Genomic DNA, 18,848 nt, shown 5'->3' with positions numbered 1-18,848 from the left:
GAGACACAGATGACTGTAATGCAGACACAAACCCCACAGATGTGTTGTTCTACACATCTGTATATAAAGTTGTGTGTGTATGTATATATATATATATATATATAGCATATATATTATTTTACATATGAGGAGGACTTCCCTATAGCTTAGATGATAAAGAATCTGCCTGCAATGCAGGAGACCTGGATTTGATCCCTGAGTCAGGAAGATGCCCTGGAGAAGGAAATGGCAATCCACTCCAGCATTCTTGCCTGGAGAATCCCATGGACAGAGGAGTCTGGCGAGCTATAGTCCATGGGATAACAAAGAGTTGGACACGACTAAGTGACTAACACACACATATATATATTTTATATATATATATATATATATATTTTTTTTTTTTTTAGTCCATGGGATAACAAAGAGTTGGACACGACTAAGTGACTAACACACACACACACACATATATATATATATATATTTTTTTACATATAACTGTTTGAGAAAATTCTATGAACTACTTCATGCAAAAGCATTTGAAAACACAAGAAATGAACAATTACTAAATAACAATAACCAAAACTTACTCATAAAGGAAATAGAAACGGTTTTACAAACTCACTGAAGACATTAAATTCATGATTAAAAATCTATGCTCAACAGAACAAACAACAAATACATATTATTGCCAAGAAAATTACAAGACTACTAAATTTCTGATACCAAACCTGGGCCAGCATAGTAAGGGAAAAGAAAAGACTAAACTCGTTTTCTAATACTGATACTAAAAGTGCCAAATATTAGCAAAAAAAAAAAAAAAAAAAACCCCAACAATTAATAAAAATTAACCAAATAGTCATGCTTAAATAGGGTTTATCTATCACTAAGTTGTAAGAGTTTTCTAATATATACTTTGGATACTAGCCCCTTAACAAATAAATGACTTGAAAATATTTTCTCCCATTTTGTAGGGTTTTGTATTATTTCTCTGATAGTGGACTTTGAAACACAAGTGTTTTTAATTTTAATGAATTGCAGTTTATTTTTCCTTTGGCTGCTTGTGCTTTTTGTGTCATATCTAAAAATCTTTGCCCAACCCAAGATTACAAAGAATTACTCTTTTGTTTTCTTTCTTCTACTAAGAATTTATAATTTTTGCCCTTAAATTTGGGCCTGTGATTAATTCTGAGCTAATTTTCACACATGTTGTGAGTCTGAGGTCTGTCATCATTCTTTTACACATGTCTATCCAGTTGTGCCATCACCATTCGCTAAAAAAGACTATTCTTTCCCTACTGAATTGTCTTGGCACTTTGTTGAAAATCAATGGACCATAATTTAAGGTTGTCCACCCATTTTTAAGAATAAGACACTGAAATGCTAACCAGAAAGAAAAAAAGTGAAAGTGTTAGTTGCTCAGTCATGACCGATTCTTTGCAATCCCATGGACTGTAGACTGCCAGGCACCTCTGTCCATGGAATTCTCCAGGCAAGAATACTGGAGTGGGTAGCCATTCTCCAAGGGTTCTTCCTGACTGAGGGATTGAACCCAAGTCTCTCTTATTACAGGCAGATTCTTTACCATATGAGCCACAGGGAAGCTAATTGAAGCACTGTGTAAATAGGCCTGGCTTCTTGACTCACAGTGGGCTTCACTCTATAATAATCAGACACGAGTTCATCTGTGGAAACCCTAAGCTCAAAATTTTCTGTTTTTATTCTCTTGACTTCGAGTTTCACCAAAGAGAACTCCTTTGGTATATATGAGGTATAAATCTGGTTTCCAACTTTCTCTAAGAGCTGAGATGGAGGAAATGGGATCAGCATCCTACTATTCATTATAAACATTTTACTTACATTCTGTTTTCAGAAGGGCACCCGTTCCCTAACACATCCTTCGGACTTTTCACTTATATTTAGCCTTTCCAGAGGGTAAATCTCCACCTTTCTGCAAATCTACCAAGCTAGAATCTGAGTGACGATGAGTGGTGTGGCTGCTTGCAATTTCCTCGAGAAATTTTATGTATATGCTTAATTACTGTAAAAAAATCAACCAGTACAATTTAAAACAGTAATGGATTAGAGGAGAAGAGTCACAATCATCTCAACAGATTTAATAAAATTTAATACTCTGATTTTAAAACTAACAAAAAGTTCCCTTAGCAAATTAGGATGAGAAAGGAAGGCCTGTAACACCATACAGGTTATCCCTTAAAAGCTATCAGGAACAGGACACAGAAGTCTTTGTTACCACTCCTATTCAACACTGCATACAAAGTATCCCAGCCAGTGTAATAACACAGAAACAAGAAGAAAATGATGCTCTTCATGACAGAAATGAAAACTCTCTGGTATCTAGAGATAAAGCTATTAAAAGATATGCAACGTCAATTTCCTGGCTGTGATACTGTACTACAGTTAAGCAAGATGTTACCACTGGGGGACATGATGAAGGGTATATGGAATCTATCTGTATTATTTCTTATGACTTCATGTGAATCTATCATGTTTCAAAACAAAAAGTACGAAAAGTTAAGCAAAATCTTTACGAAAAACGTTATCCAACTTTTCTCAGAAACATGAAAGACCTAAATATACAAGTTATACACAAGATACATGGTGATGAGATTCAGTATTAGCAATATGCCAATTCTTTCCAAATTAATCCACAAATTCAATGCATTACTCGTCGAAAGTTCAAATTCATTTTCTGGTGAAATCTGATCAGCTAAACCTAAACTATTAGTGAAGAGTCAAAAAACAGCCTAGACAATTCTAAAGAATAAGAAGGTTAAGGATCCATGCTAGCCAAGACCTATTATTAACCTAGTGGTATAAATGAAGTTCTAGCATAAGAAGAACAAATAACACTGTGGACGGAGGTTTGTAACACTGTACAGGAGGCGGTGTCAAAAACTATCCAAAAGAAAAAGAAATGCAAGAAGGCAAAGTGGTTGTCTGAGGTGGCTTCACAAATAGCTAATGAAAGATTAGCAAAAGGCAAGGGAGAAAGGAAAAGATATGCCCAACTGAATGCAGAGTTCCGGAAAACAACATGAAGAGATAAGGGCTTCTAAAATGAACAACGCAAAGCAACAGAGGAAAACAGTACAATGGGAAAGACTAGAGATCTCTTCAAGAAAACAGAAGATATCAAGGAAACATTTCATGAAAAGATGGGCAGGATAAAGCAGAGAAACAATAAGGACCTAACATTAGCAGAAGAGATTAAGAAGAGGTAGCAAGGAGATGGCAAGAGTGAACGTCGACATTCTAGGAATCAGTGAACTAAAATGGACTGGAATGGGTGAATTTAACTCAGATGACCATTATATCTACTACTGCAGGCAGGAATCCTTTAGAAGGAATGGAGTAGCCATCATGGTCAACAAGAGTCCAAAGTGCAGTACTTGGATGCAATCTCAAAAACGAAAGAATGATCTCTGTTCGTTTCCAAGGCAAACCATTCAATACCACAGTAATCCAAGTCTATGTCCCAACCAGTAATGCTGAAGAAGCTGAAGTTGAACGGTTCTATGAAGATCCACAAGACCTTTTAGAACTAACACCCAAAAATGATGTCCTTTTCATTATAGGGGACTGGAATGCAAATGTAGAAAGTCAAGAAACACCTGGAGTAACAGGCAAATTTGGCCTTGGAATACGGAATGAAACAGGGAAAAGGCTAATAGAGTTTTGTAAAGAGAATGCACTTGTCATACCAAACACCCCCCTCCAACAACATAAGAGAAGACTCTACACATGGACTTCACCAGATGGTCAACACCGAAATCAGACTGATTATATTCTTTGCAGCCAAAGATGGAGAAGCTCTATACAGTCAGCAAAAACAAGACTGGGAGCTGACTGTGGCTCAGATCATGAACTCCTTATTGCCAAATTCAGACTTAAATTGAAGAAAGTGGGGAAAACCACTAGACCATTCAGGTATGACCTAAATCAAATCCCTTATGATTATACAGTGGAAGTGAGAAACAGATCTGATAGATAGAGTGCCTGATGAACTATGGACTGAGGTTTGTGACATTGTACAGGAGACAAGGATCAAGACCATCCCCATGGAAAAGAAATTCAAAAAAGCAAAATGGCTGTCTGAGGAGGCCTTACAAATAGCTGTGAAAAGAAGAGAAGTGAAAAGCAAAGGAGAAAAGGAAAGATACAAACATCTGAATGCAGAGTTCCAAAGAATAGCAAGGAGAGATAAAAAAGCCTTCCTCAGCGATCAATGCAAAGAAATAGAGGAAAACAACAAAATAGGAAAGACTAGAGATCTCTTCAAGAAAATTAGAGATACCAAAGGAACATTTCATGCAAAGATGGGCTTGATAAAGGACAGAAATGGCATGGACCTAACAGAAGCAGTAGATATTAAGAAGAGATGGCAAGAATACACAGAAGAACTGTACAAAAAAGATCTTCACGACCAAGATAATCACAATGGTGTGATCACTCACCTAGAGCCAGACATCCTAGAATGTGAAGTCAAGTGGGCCTCTGGAAGCATCACTATGAACAAAGCTAGTGGAGGTGATGGAATTCCAGTTGAGCTATTTCAAATCCTAAAAGATGATGCTGTGAAAGTGCTGCACTCAATATGCCAGAAAATTTGGAAAACTCAGCAGTGGCCACAGGACTGGAAAAGGTCAGTTTTCATTCCAATCCCAAAGAAAGGCAATGCCAAAGAATGCTCAAACTACTGCACAACTGCACTCATCTCACACACTAGTAAAGTAATGATCAAATTCTCCAAGCCACGCTTCAGGTATATGTGAACCGTGAACTTCCAAATGTTCAAGCTGGTTTTAGAAAAGGCAGAGGAACCAGAGATCAAATTGCCAACATCCACTGGATCATGGAAAAAGCAAGAGAGTTCCAGAAAAACATTTATTTCTGCTTTATTGACTATGCCAAAGCCTTTGACTGTGTGGATCACAATAAACTGTGGAAAATTCTGAGAGATGCGAATACCAGACAACCTGACCTGCCTCTTGAGAAACCTGTAGGCAGGTCAGGAAGCAACAGTTAGAACTGGACATGGAACAACAGACTAGTTCCAAATAGGAAAAGGAGTACATCAAGGCGGTATACTGTCACCCTGCTTATTTAACTTCTATGCAGAGTACATCATGAAAAACGCTGGGCTGGAAGAAACACAAGCTGAATCAAGATTGCCGGGAGAAATATCAATAACCTCAGATATGCAGATGACACCACCCTTATGGCAGAAAGTGAAGAGGAACTCAAAAGCCTCTTGATGAAAGTGAAAGAGGAGAGTGAAAAAGTTGGCTTAAAGCTCAAAATTCAGAAAACTAAGATCATGGCATCTGGTCCCATCGCTTCATGGGAAATAGATGGGGAAACAGTGCAAACAGTGTCAGACTTTATTTATTTAGGCTCCAAAATCACTGCAGATGGTGACTGCAGCCATGAAATTAAAAGACACTTACTCCTTGGAAGGAAAGTTATGACCAACCTAGAGAGCATATCAAAAGCAGAGACATTACTTTGCCAACAAAGATCCGTCTAGTCAAGGCTATGGTTTTTCCTGTGGTCATGTATGGATGTGAGAGTTGGACTGTGAAGAAGGCTGAACGCCGAGGAATTGATGCTTTTGAACTGTGGTGTTGGAGAAGACTCTTGAGAGTCCCTTGGACTGCAAGGAGATCCAACCAGTCCATTCTCAAGGAGATCAGTCCTGGGTGTTCTTTGGAAGGAACGACGGTAAAGCTGAAACTCCAGTACTTTGGCCATCTCATGTGAAGAGTTGACTCACTGGAAAAGACTCTGATGCTGGGAGGGATTGGGGGCAGGAGGAGAAGGGGACGACAGAGGATGAGATGGCTGGATGGCATCACAGACTCTATGGACGTGAGTTTGAGTGAACTCTGGGAGTTGGTGATGGACAGGGAGGCCTGGCGTGCTGCAATTCATGGTGTCGCAAAGAGTTGGAAATGACTGAGCGACTGAACTGAACTAAACTGAGCAAGAATGTATGGAAGAACTACACAAAAAGGTCTTGACCTGGATAACCACGATGGTGTGGTCACTGGCCTAGAACTAGACATCCTGGAGTATAAAGTCAAGAGGGCCTTTGGAAGCATTACTACAAAGTTAGTGGAAGTGATGGAATTCCAGCTGAACTATTTCAAATCCTAAAAGATCATGCTGTTAAAGTGTTGCACTCATATGTCAGCAAATTTGGAAAACTCAGCAGTGGTCACAAGATGGGAAAAGGTCTGTTTTCATTCCAATCCCAAAAAAGGGCAATACCAAAGAATGTTCAAACTACCCTAACACTGAGTTCATTTCACGTGCTAGCATGGTTATGCTCAAAATCCTTCAAGGTAGGCTTCAGCAGTACATGAATCTAGATACATAAGCTGGATTTAGAAAAGGCAAAGGAACCAGAGAGCACATTACCAATATCTGTTGGGTCATAGAGAAAGCAAGAGAGTTCTAAGAAAAAAAAATCTACTTCTGCTTTATTGACTATGCTAAAGCCTTTGACTGAGTAGATCACAACAAACTGTGGAAAATTCTTAAACAGACCAGACCACCACACCTGTCTCCTGAGAAACCTGTATGCAGGTCAAGAAGCAACAATTAGAACCAGACACGGAATAATGGATTGGTTCAAAATTGGGAGAGGAATACAACAAGGCTGTATTGTCACCCTGCCTATTTAACTTATATGTGGAATACATTATGCAAAATGCCAGGCTCGTTGAACCACAAGCAGAAACCAGGATTGCTGGGAGAAATACCAACAACTTCAAATATGCAGATGATACCACTCTAATGGCAGAAAGTAAAGAGGAACTAAAGAGCCTCTTGATGAGGGTGAAAGAGGAGAATGAAAAAGCCAGCTTGAAACTCAACATTCAAAAATTAAGATCATGGAATCTGGTCCCATCACTTCATGGCAAACAGAAGGGTAAAAAGTGGAAGCACTGACAAATTTTGTTTTCCTGGGCTGTAAAATCACTGTGGACAGTGTCTGCAGCTATGAAGTTAAAAGACGTTGCTTCTTGAAAGAAAATCTATGAGAAACTTAGACGGTATATAAAAAGCAGAGACATCATTTTGCCAACAAAGGTCCGTATAGTCAAAGCTATGGTTTTTCCAGCAGTTGTGTATGGATCTGGAGTTGGACCATAAGAGAAAGCTGAGCTTCCCAGAATTGATGCTTTTGAATTATGGTGCTGGGTAAGACTCTTGAGAATCTCTTGGACTGCAGGGAGATCAAACCAGTCAATCCTAAAGGAAATCAACCCTGAATATTCATTGGAAGGACTTATGTTGAAGCTGAAGCTTCAATACTTTGCCACCTGATTCGAAAAGCCAACTCACTGGAAAAGATCCTGATGCTGGGAGAGACTGAAGGTAAAAGGAGAAGGGGGCAGCAGAGGATGAGGTGGTTAGACAGCATCACTGACTCAATGGACATGAATTTAAGCAAACTTAGGGAGATAGTGAAGTACAGGGAAACCTGGTGTTCCGTAGTCTATGGGGTTGCAAAGAGTTGGATATGACTTAGCGACTGAACAACATAAACGAGGTTCTGGCACAGGGAGAACAAATATACCAAAGAACAGAAATAAAGCCAGAAATAGATCTTATATAAGGGAACTAAACATAAGAAGGCTTCCCTGGTAGCTCAGATGGTAACGAATCTACTTGCAATGCAGGAGACCCAGGTTCGATCCCTGGGTCAGAAAGATCCCCTGGAGAAGGATATGAAAAAGGAGTCCGACACGACTGAGTGATGAACATGACATATGAAAGTAGGGAAATTTCCAATCAGTAGGTAAAAAATGGATTATTCAACCAATTACGTTGGGACAAGTGACTGTCATACAGAAAACAGGCAAATTAGACGTCTGTGGTAGAAAGGATTTTATGATCATAACATTAATGATTGGTAAGTTTGATTTAAGAACAAGTAAAACTTTCGTAAGACCAAAGAAATTCACCAAAGTGAAGAATACAAGCCTCTCCCATGTCAGACCAGAAGTAGAAGGACAGTCTCAGGAGAATGTTGCTCAGTGGTGTCTGATTCCTTTCGACCTAATGGACTGCAGCCCTCCAGGCTCCTCTGTCCATGGGATTTCCCAGGCAAGAATACTGGAGTAGGTTGCCATTTCCTTCTCCAGGGGATCTTCCTGACCCAGAGACTGAACCCACATGTCCTGCATCAGCTGCACTGGCAGGCAGATTCTTTACCACTAAGCCACCTGGGAAGCTCTCTCAAGAGAATATGCTGCATCGTATTTTATAAACAAATACTGAAAACTTTCATGGCAACAGGCATATTGTAAAAGCATAAATATAAGCAAAGGAACATCCACCAACTTTGAGATTGTAAATAGTAGTAAAACCACTATCTGGAGGGATGTGTTAAAACCATGTATCTGGAGGGCTGACTGTAATTTAGTTGTACGTTTTTGACTTCATGGAGGGTCAGCACCCCTGCCATACTGTTCAAGGATCAACTATATTTCTAATGCTCTATTTCTTTTAAAAAACAGATTTGAAGTAAACAGCAAAATGTTAATACCTATTACTTCTTGATGATGGATACTATGTGTCTAATATTTTCTCTATACTGAAACAGAAGAACTAAAAATATAAACAGATAAAACACTGGAAGCCAGGAGGGACTAGTGTGAGTTGAAGTTTCATAATTCATACTGTGAGAGTCAACAGGGACTGTCTGTCTATACTAATCAATCAAGAAACAGTGGTGTAAGCATACCATTACTATCTACTTATAAAGATCTACAACAGATCTAAAATCAGAAACAAACCAGGTGGCAACAAGGAGGAATGCTGTTTTTCATTTCACTGTCTCACCATCTGAAATACTATATGTCTGTATTACTTTGAAAAATAGATATGTATTAAAGAGATAAACTCTGAAACCCAAGCTGGAGACTATTAAAGAGCATGTCCGATCTCCAGAAGTTTCTGAACGTCTTATTTCAGTTAAAAAGGGAATACTATATAAACCAACGTATACTTTGCTGAATTTACTTTCAGGAAACCAAACATCAGCCCTTGACTAACAAAACCAATTTACCCTGAAACAATGTTGTAGTTGAGAGCAGGATGGTCTTTTGAGACAGGAGGAACAAGAGGCTCTGGTTGCCACTCTTCAATCAATTCTTCCTTTTCCTACAAGAGAAAAGCAGTTAAAATACAGTGCAGTGCTACTTACTGGACAGCAACTCTAGCAGTATCTAAACTGTTTGTTGTAATGATGCCATCGTAATGAACACGCTGCTAGAAAGAGGTCCAGACGCTGTGGCTGGAAATGACACTAAATCACCACTGAGTTTTGTGCACTTAACCCCTTACCTCTTTCCTCAACTCAGACTAAAGGCTCTTTTCCCATGAAACTTCCTGGGTGATGGAAAATTTTTTTTCATTTTATTTTTGTTCAGAATTTTTCACTGAAGGAAGTATAAATGCTACTGATGATAAAACAAAAAGTCTACAATACAAAGATAAGAAGCACGACTGCAGGTTAAGTGACCTCAGCCTCTTGCAAAATATTACAGACAGCCACACCTTAGGTTCTTATAGGCATGATAGTCATAGGAAGGGATCAACTAGACTACAAAGCACTGTTTCTATAAGCCACTGGCAAGGATTCAGAAGCAACTGAAATATACCAAAAGACTCTCTAATAATGATTATTATAATAGGATTTAGTTGTTTGGAAATTTCTCACAGAAAGCCACTTTATTCCTTTTACCTGCTATTTCTTACATTACAGGTATTTTGACTATTTTGAGTTTCCTATCCTTTCTTGAACTAGAAAAGGCAGTGTAATTTTGAAAATGTACTCTGGATGTATACGATGAGATGAGGCACACCTGATGAACATGACAGAGACAGGAATTCTAGCCTTAGATAAGCCCACTCTTAATATTTCTATTTCCACACTCCTGTTAAATGCTTCTGTGTATGTTTCTCCTAATAGACAACTCTAGGGCATGGCCAGGAGCATACTCACTTAAGGCTCAGGAACTCAAAAATGCTTAGCTGAATAAATCAACTGCATGGAAGAACAGTAGCCTGAACAAGCCTAGAGCACGTGTGATACATATACACAGTCCACTCGCTACCATGGAGACAGATTTCAGAATCAATTCAAGATTGCCTGGTATTCAAGAGACTCTGCACATCTGCAAAACTGAGAAGGGCATTTCTTCTTTGCTGCCATTAAGTTAAGCTTTAGAAATGCTCACACAGTTGTTTTTTTTCCTTCCACAGCTTTTAGGGTAAGATGTCAGTGACTACTGAATCTTGCTCTAGGTAAGCTTTGATTTTAGAGGGTTATCCTAGAATTATGTTTAGGCATTATTCTTTCAAAATGCACATTTGTGTGGACTGATATGCTTAAACTTAAATTAAGAATATTAGGAATGATCAACCCCTTAAACAGCTGGGCTAGAAATCTGTTCCATGGCCACGTAATCATTCACATGGAGTTCCTAAATACCAAGGGAAAAAAAGAAAACAGGATTTCTGGGCTGGAGGACTCAATCTTACTGTAATACTATCAAAAGAGTGTTCTATGGTACACTAATCCCACAAGGATCAGTGTGCCATAAAAAAAGGCAGGGGTGGGGATCCGTGGTCAAGTTTAGGGTATCTCTCCAGAGGTTCAAATAGCCACTGGTGTATAAAAAACCTTTTATATAAGAAATCATGCAACAAGACACCTCTTTAGTTTGCTTTACTCAGGTTTCCTAAACTTATTTGCCCTAAGAGTCACTTGCTGCATATCCCCTAGAGGGGATACTGTCTGACCCTCTCATGATAAACATTAATGATCAAGATAGCAAGGGCCAGCCAGTGAAAACAAGGCAACACTTGCCACACTGCTGTAATTCTATCCCACTTGAACCTTCTCCTGTGAATGCTCCAGCAAGCAAAGAAAGGAGCAGTGTCCATCTTTGTGCTACACTTAACGCTGCCTTGTGAACTCCTGAAGTTGTAGGCACTTTTGTGGGAAAACACCTCTAACTGTACTTGTCTCTAAGTATTCTGGCATATTGCTATAGAGGCTGGACAGGGAAACAATCAAAGTCACAGAAACCACGCTGCAGTCAAAACTGCTCTTCCCCTCTCATACCTGGGGCACAGTTACTCAGTGTTCCTACCCACACGAGAAGGTGGGGGATTCCACAAACCCCTTGGTCCTCCATACTAACAGCCCCCAGAGGGCAGCACTGAAAGTCCTCTTGACACTTCTTCCTAAGGTTTGCCGAACTTGGGCTTGAGCTGGATTCTTTACCATACAGAACACATGAAAATTCGATTTGGGGTGTGAAGGTGGAGAGTGGTGGGATGGAGAGGATTCTCTCCGACTCTGAATCTCCTTTATGAAGACCACAGGGAAAACGTTCATTCACACTTCAGAAACAGTGCTGCTTTTCCCAAGCAACTCATGAAACCTTATAGGTGGACACTGGCAATTCAGCAGTAGCCCAAGTCTCCCTTCCAGCATCTAGTACGTTTCCAGACTGCTGTTTACTTCTAGCAAAATACAAAGGCCTGTAACATGGTACTCCTTTGGACACTTACTTTATCCCTGGATTCCTTGTAATTCGTTTACCCTGATATTTCATTCCCGTTTTCCTTACATTCCAGAAACATTTTAACATATATATATAGTTGGGCCACCACAAGTCCTTTTTGAAAGATGTAGCAACTATAATTGGAGAAGGCAATGGCACCCCACTCCAGTACTCTTGCCTGGAAAATCCCATGGATGGAGGAGCCTGGTAGGCCGCAGTCCATGGGGTTGCTAAGAGTCAGACATGACTGAGTGACTTCACTTTCACTTTTCACTTTCATGCATTGGAGAAGGAAATGGCAACCCACTCCAGTGTTCTTGCCTGGAGAATCCCAGGGGCGGGAAAGCCTGGTGGGCTGACATCTATGGGGTCACACAGAGTCGGACACAACTGAAGTGACTTAGCAGCAGCAACAACTATAATCATACACCAAATAATAAAATAGAAATTTAACTTCTCACCTTGAGTGTAAGATCAGATCGTTCTTGTAATTTGTAAGTTTTAGAGAAAAGAAGTCTGATTATCCAGAGTATTAAAATTCCTTCTAAAATAAGATGATAAGCAGGAGCCTAGGAGTCAAAAACAAAAGTAAAACACAAACAAGAAATAAACAAATATTTCCAAACCTGCACATATAATTTAATGCACCTGCATATACTACTACCCATGACCCTTACAAAACCTATTTATTACTTCTGGAGATTTACTTCCAAAGCTCACTTTATTTCTGCTCATTCCATTTCCCATTTCTAACAGAAGGCATGTCTCCTAACATGAAAAATCTCTAAAACTGCAGCTTTAAACCATCTTTAGGAATAAAAATTAATTTTTAAAATAAAATCTGACACAGAATTTCAATAATTAAACAATATTAACTATCAGATCCTTCAGGTAATTTGTATTTTTACTGGTAGGAAACAACTGTAACTAACAAACATTTTGCAGCGTCACAAGCTTTCTGTCACCTTCACATATCACTGATGAACTGAGAATTATTTGGAAACCAGTTTCCACAATTTTCAAAGAATTTTGCACATCTTACTACATTTTTCGTATCCCTGATAAGCCTCTTTAAATTCTCCTTGGAACATGGCAGAAAGACTTTATTAATGCTTAAAGAAACAGCATGTCTCTTTTCTACCATAGTTTCCCAAAAGTATGTAGTGTTTTCCATGTCAGCAGGCAAAAAGTTACCTTAATGAAATTATCCATGTCAGGTTTTCTTTTCAACTGTACATTTCCAGGATAAAGGCCAAGCTAGCTGACTTTTATGTTTTATACAACTAAACACACGAAGTGCATGTAGAAGATTCCAGGTATCAACTAAACCACCATCAGTCAGTTATGGAGTGCTGTATTCCAATAGGTTATCATTGGAAAGTCATTTAAAAGAGGTATTTAGAAATGTAAATACAAACTACTGTAAAGCATTAGACAGAAAGTGATGAGTCACAGTAGTTCAAAAAATTCTGAGGTGGTGACAGGGAAACTGCTGACAAATGCATACATAAACTTCCAGATCACTGCACAGGTACCTTTAAAACTCCACACATGTTATCTATGTATAGGTACACAACAAGACTCCTTAAATTCTACATCCAAGGTACACAGAAATTAGAAGCAAAACCAGAAATCTCTGTAAGATTATTTTTAAAATTTGCTGATCCCTCCTGAATATAATTCATTTAAGAATAAGGGCTCTACTAAAAAAACCCTTTTGGTTTTATCAATAATTGGACTATAGCTGACAAACAAATATCCAAGTCACTAGTTAAACATTCCACCCCACAAAGACATCATCCTAAGAAAAGCTGAAATGTCTACTGAATTAATAAAAATTACAAATGCAGGTTCTTTTCTTCCCTAGGAAAGACATCCAGGAGGACTCCTCTCAAGGTTCACTCATGGTCAGGACTAAGGCATGAGAAGTTACACAATCGAAGGCAGTCTTCAGAAAGGCAGCAACAATATACAGTAGAAGTTACATTCATTTCTGAAACACAAATCTTAAATTTCACTGGCTCTTCTTAGTCACTGATAGGTCAGTTGGTAAAGAGTCCGCCTGCAATGCAGGAGACCCCAGCTGGATTTCTCGGTGGGGAAGATCCGCTGGAGAAGGGATAGGCTACCCATTCCTGTATTCTTGGGCTTCCCTTGTGACTCAGCAGGTAAAGATTCTGCCCGCAATGCGTGAGACCTCGGTTTGATCCCTGGGTTGGGAAGATCCCCTGGAGAAGGGAAAGGCTACACACTCCAGTATTCTGGCCTGGAGAACTCCAGGGAGTTGCAAAGAGTGGGACAAGACTGAGTGACTTTCACAGTCACTATGATTAACCTATGGTTGGACATCTCCTAAGCCATATTCTCTTTCTTAACTATTGTTGTTTTTTTTTTTTTTTTTTTCCAAAAAGTCCTGATGGGTCCTGATGCATCTTTCATCATCACCGCTGCCAGTAAGTGCAATATTAAGTTTTAAGAAAATTATCGAAAGAAACTGAGATTCACTCTACATGAATGTGAGATTCATAAGCACAGCGACTTTTACCTGTTCGCACACTGCACTGCTTCTAGCATTTACATCTGTGCTCCCCAATATTATAGTCACTAGCACCATTAAACTACTTAAATACACATCTAACGTAAATGAAAAATTCACTCCTTTAGCGGTACTCGCCACTTTTCAAGTGCTTAATAGCCACATGTGTTTAGTGGCCACTGAACAGCTCAGTACAGTGCAGGGAAACTCACTAAATGTCGAATGAACGTTTTACACAAGAACGACATTTAAATTTTATATTATCTTACTACCTGAAATGGCTGGCCTTTCAAAAAACATCCCTTAACTAATCTTTCTTCAAAGATTTACTAAAGTCGTTGTATCTCTGCAAGACAGAAAATGGGACGTATGCGGAAGAATGGCTATTTCACATTCCTAAATCATTCGGCTTCCTTTCCAACAAATCATTCGGCTACCTCCCAACAAAAACAAACTCCAACTTATTATTTTTTCCCCTATTATCTGCTCCACAGTTCCAAGTACCTGTCTTCCCTAGGACCTCTCCAGACTGAGATTTTCCATTCTACTTCCATCTCTCCCGTTTTAACAGTCCTGGCTTTTGACTAGTCTCTCTCCTGTATCCGGACAGGACCTGGAGAGGGCTCTCCACTAGCTGGAGAGCAAATCGAGACCCCCCAGTTCGGCTCCCACCCGCGCCTCCCTACATTCCGCCGCTGGGAAATATGTGCCTCTGAGCCCTTCCAGGGAGCGACGCCGAAGGTCCGGGCGTGACTAGGCCAGGCCCGCCTAGGCCCTCAGCACAAAAATCCAGACAAAACGTCCCACTTCCCCAGGGTTGGGTGTGGTCGTAAGCCCCTGAAGTCGCCAAGCTCACCTCGTAGAGCGCCTGGACCATCTCCACCAGGACCCACTGCTCCGCGACGGTCGCCATAGTCAGCGGCCGGGATTCCCTTCCGGAAGGCAGATCGCAGGCCCTTCAGATACTGAGCGGCGCTGCCCAATGACGTCTAGGAGCCCGGGAGGCGGGGCTGCCGGGAGTGAGTACCGCCTTCTCGCGCCTGCGTTTTGTATGGCTGGCAGCTGCGTCATCTGAGGGAGAATTAGCATGGTGTGGTGAATGTTGACTTTAGGATCTCCCTGGGGTGTGGGGAATGGTGAGAATCGGCAGGCTGGTCCCCGCAGCATGTGTTCAGAGCCAGGCCATTAACTGCTGGATCCCGTGCTGGGCTCTTGGGATGGAAGGGTTGTAATAAATGACCCTCACGCTTGGCAGGTAGTTGGGTTCAGGGAGTTGTTAATGCAATCGCAAACATATTCTTTACTTTTAAATTATGTAAGTAATGCAAGAATGCATTATAATTAAAAAAAAAGACAACTCTTATTATTACCATTTATCATGTAAGGCTTTGTACATATTAAGCCGTATAGCAGTTAGCTGTGGAATATTCAAGAGCGTAGGTATCCAAACGTGATGTGCGCATATTTCGGTTGAATTTCTTAAATGTAACTGGGAGCATAGGGATAATACTGTTGCACAATTGTCTTCTATTCTTTTTTCTTCTTTGGGCTATAAATTTTATATTTATGATCAATGAAGACTATTTATTGTAATTTATGTGTATTTCTCATTGCATTTTATTTAAACATTTTTCTTTTGGGGGGCTTCCCTGGTGGCTCACTTTCTCCCCGCCCCGCCCCCGCCGACCACCATTTTTTCTCCTGTTACAAACAATGCTCAGTAACCATGGATGTATGTATGTCTTTCTGTGCATATTGGGGTATTTCCAACAAGTTTCCTCAAAGTCAGATTTTACTCAGTGTGCATGTTAATGTCAGTAAACACTGCCATACTGCTCTCCAGAAGGGCTCAATCAATATTAAATATTTGAAAGTGTTGTTATTCTGTTGTTAGTCGCTAAGTCCTGTCTTTTGAGACTCCATGGTCTGTAGCCCACCACGCTCCTCTGTCCATGGGATTTCCCAGTCAAGAATAGTGAAGTGGGTTGCCATTTCCTTCTGCAGAGGATCTTCGTGACCCCAGGGAGTGGATGTCACCTGAAGTTTTCAAAGGTGATCTAAATATAATCTGGGGGGACAAATGATTTAGATGAAAATAAGTGAGATAAAACTTTAAAATATCTTCCAAAATCATTTGGTAACTTAAAACTGTACAGCTTTTCTGTAAATAAAATTAAATGATGAAAATTCATCAAAAGTCTAGATCATTTCCAAATATGATAAAATATTGAAGTATTAATTGCTAAAGTTTCTTACTTACTTTTGTCTTTTTATTATAGCAAAACTAAATATGTTTACATTTATTAGAAACATGTCATGTACCAGATTTAAAAAATTATTATGAGGAAATGTATGTTTCTGGAAATTATGAAATGTATTCACAAGGTTACCAACCAAAAAATATTGGTATAACAAGCAGTTCACAATCAGTTACTGCTGTTTTCTTAGAAATTAAAGTTTCTAAGAGTTCAGTTCAGTTCACTTAAGTTCAGTCGCTCAGTCATGTCCGACTCTCTGCGACCCCATGAATCGCAGCACACCAGGCCTCCCTGTCCATCACCAACTCCCGGAGTTCACTCAAACTCACATCCATCGAGTCGGTGATGCCATCCAGCCATCTCATCCTCTGTCGTCCCCTTCTCCTCCTGCCCCCAATCCCTCCCAGCATCAGAGTCTTTTCCAGTGAGTCAACTCTTCTCATGAGGTGGCCAAGGTACTGGAGTTTCAGCTTTAGCATCACTCCTTCCAAAGAAATCCCAGGGCTGATCTCCTTGAGAATGGACTGGTTGGATCTCCTTGCAGTCCAAGGGACTCTCAAGAGTCTTCTCCAACACCACAGTTCAAAAGCATCAATTCTTCGGTGCTCATCTTTCTTCACAGTCCAACTCTCAACGTCCGTACGTGACCACTGGAAAAACCATAGCCTTGACTAGACGGACCTTTGTTGGCAAAGTAATGTCTCTGCTTTTGAATATGCTATCTAGGTTGATCATAACTTTCCTTCCAAGGAGTAAACGTCTTTTAATTTCATGGCTGCAATCACCATCTGTAGTGATTTTGGAGCCCCCAAAAATAAAGTCTGACACTGTTTCCACTGTTTCCCCATCTATTTGCCATGAAGTGATGGGACCAGATGCCATGATCTTCGTTTTCTGAATGTTGAGTTTTAAGCCAGTTTTTTCACTCTCCTCTTTCACTTTCATCAAGAGGCTCTTTAGTTCCTCTTCACTTTCTGCCATAGGGGTGGTGTCATCTGCATATCTGAGGTGATTGATATTTCTCCCGGCAATCTTGATTCTAGCTTGTGCTTCTTCCAGCCCAGCCTTTCTAAGGGTTAGGAATTCTAATTAATATGCAATTAAAATTAATAAGGAAAACATCTTCCTATGTATGGAAAAAATGTACAAGGAGTAGAAATACATTTTGCTAAGGGGAACACATGTAATTTTGTCCTCAAAAGTTTTTAAAAAAAAAAAAGAGGAAAGGAAAGCACAGGACAAATTTTGAATATATAAAAGAAAGAAATTATATAGAGGCTTATGGAAAAGAAACCCTGAGAAAAGTTTTGTGTGTGCTTAGGACTGGCTAGGTTAAAATAAATTTAATTGGATGAATGAATTTTAATATTAAAACTAAGCTGTTGCTGGGAGTTCCCTGGAAGTTCAGGGGTTAAGACTCTGTTTCCACTGCAGAGTGCGTGGGTTTGATCCCTGGTCAGGAACTAAGATCCCACAGGCCACTCAGGGTGGCAAAAACCACCAAGCTGCTGCAAAACTAGAATTTTACTTTCTCTGTCTGCTAAGAGGGCAAAGTTTTCTTGCAATATCAATCTGTTTGATAGCAGATTGTAGAATTTATTTACCTCTTAAGTAGTTTTTTGAAATTTTCTGTATTTGCCTTTGAAATATTTTATTGTCACTTTGGTTAAGTGAATATTCATTTATACTGATGTATGGTCCTATTTGAATGAGTGTTTTAAAACCTTTTGATATCTTTGACACATTTCCCAAAAGCAAATTCTGGATAAAGTCTTTTTGACCTCAAGCTAAGTTTGAGATTTTTCAGCAGGCCCCTGGAAAAATCTCAAAAATGTGATATTAAACTTATTAGGTTGCAGAGTTCAAAAGAACAGCAATGAGAGATAAGAAAGGCTTCCTATGTGATCAATGCAAAGAAATAGAGAAAAACAATAGAATGGGAAAGACTAGAGATCTCTTCAAGAAAATTAAAGATACCAAGGGAATATTTCATGCAAAGATGGGCTCAATGAAGGACAAAAATGGTATGGACCTAACAGAAGCAGAAGAGATTAAGAAGAGATGACAAGAATACACAGAACAATACAAAAGAGGTCTTAATGACCCAGATAACCATGATGGTATGATCACTCACCTAGAACCAGACATTTAACTTCTATGCAGAGTATATCATGCAAACTGCTGGGCTGGATGAACCACAAGGTGAAATCAAGATTGTCAGGAGAAACACAAATAACCTCAGATATGCAGATGACACCACCCTTATGGCAGAAAGCGAAGAAGAGCTAAAGAGCCTCTTGATGAAAGTGAAAGAGGAAAGTGAATAAGTTGTCTTTAAAGCTCAACATTCAGAAAACTAAGATCATGGCATCTGGTCCCATCACTTCATGGCAAATAGATGGGGACACAATGGAGACAGTGAGCGACTTTATTTACCTGGGCTCCAGAATCACTGCAGATGGT

General features: G+C 39.7%; 1 protein-coding gene across 1 annotated transcript in view; it reads right to left on the bottom strand.

Annotated features, from left to right (window-relative positions):
• Window positions 1-15,080, bottom strand: part of SPTLC1 (serine palmitoyltransferase long chain base subunit 1) — a 65,697-nt gene extending 50,617 nt beyond the window's left edge. The window contains exons 1-3 of the mRNA NM_001034749.1: window positions 14,984-15,080; window positions 12,053-12,160; window positions 9,083-9,177 (exon numbers count right to left, since the gene is read on the bottom strand). Of these exons, the coding sequence (NP_001029921.1) occupies window positions 9,083-9,177; window positions 12,053-12,160; window positions 14,984-15,040 (260 nt within the window). The 5' untranslated portion in view covers window positions 15,041-15,080. The remainder of the gene's footprint in view (window positions 1-9,082; window positions 9,178-12,052; window positions 12,161-14,983) is intronic.
• Window positions 15,081-18,848: the final 3,768 nt, after the last annotated feature.

Source organism: Bos taurus, chromosome 8 (genome assembly GCF_002263795.3).
Source record: "Bos taurus isolate L1 Dominette 01449 registration number 42190680 breed Hereford chromosome 8, ARS-UCD2.0, whole genome shotgun sequence".
NCBI classification, from domain to species: Eukaryota; Metazoa; Chordata; class Mammalia; order Artiodactyla; family Bovidae; genus Bos; species Bos taurus.
Note: the sequence above shows the minus strand (reverse complement) of the source record. Positions and strands in the feature narration are given on the sequence as shown.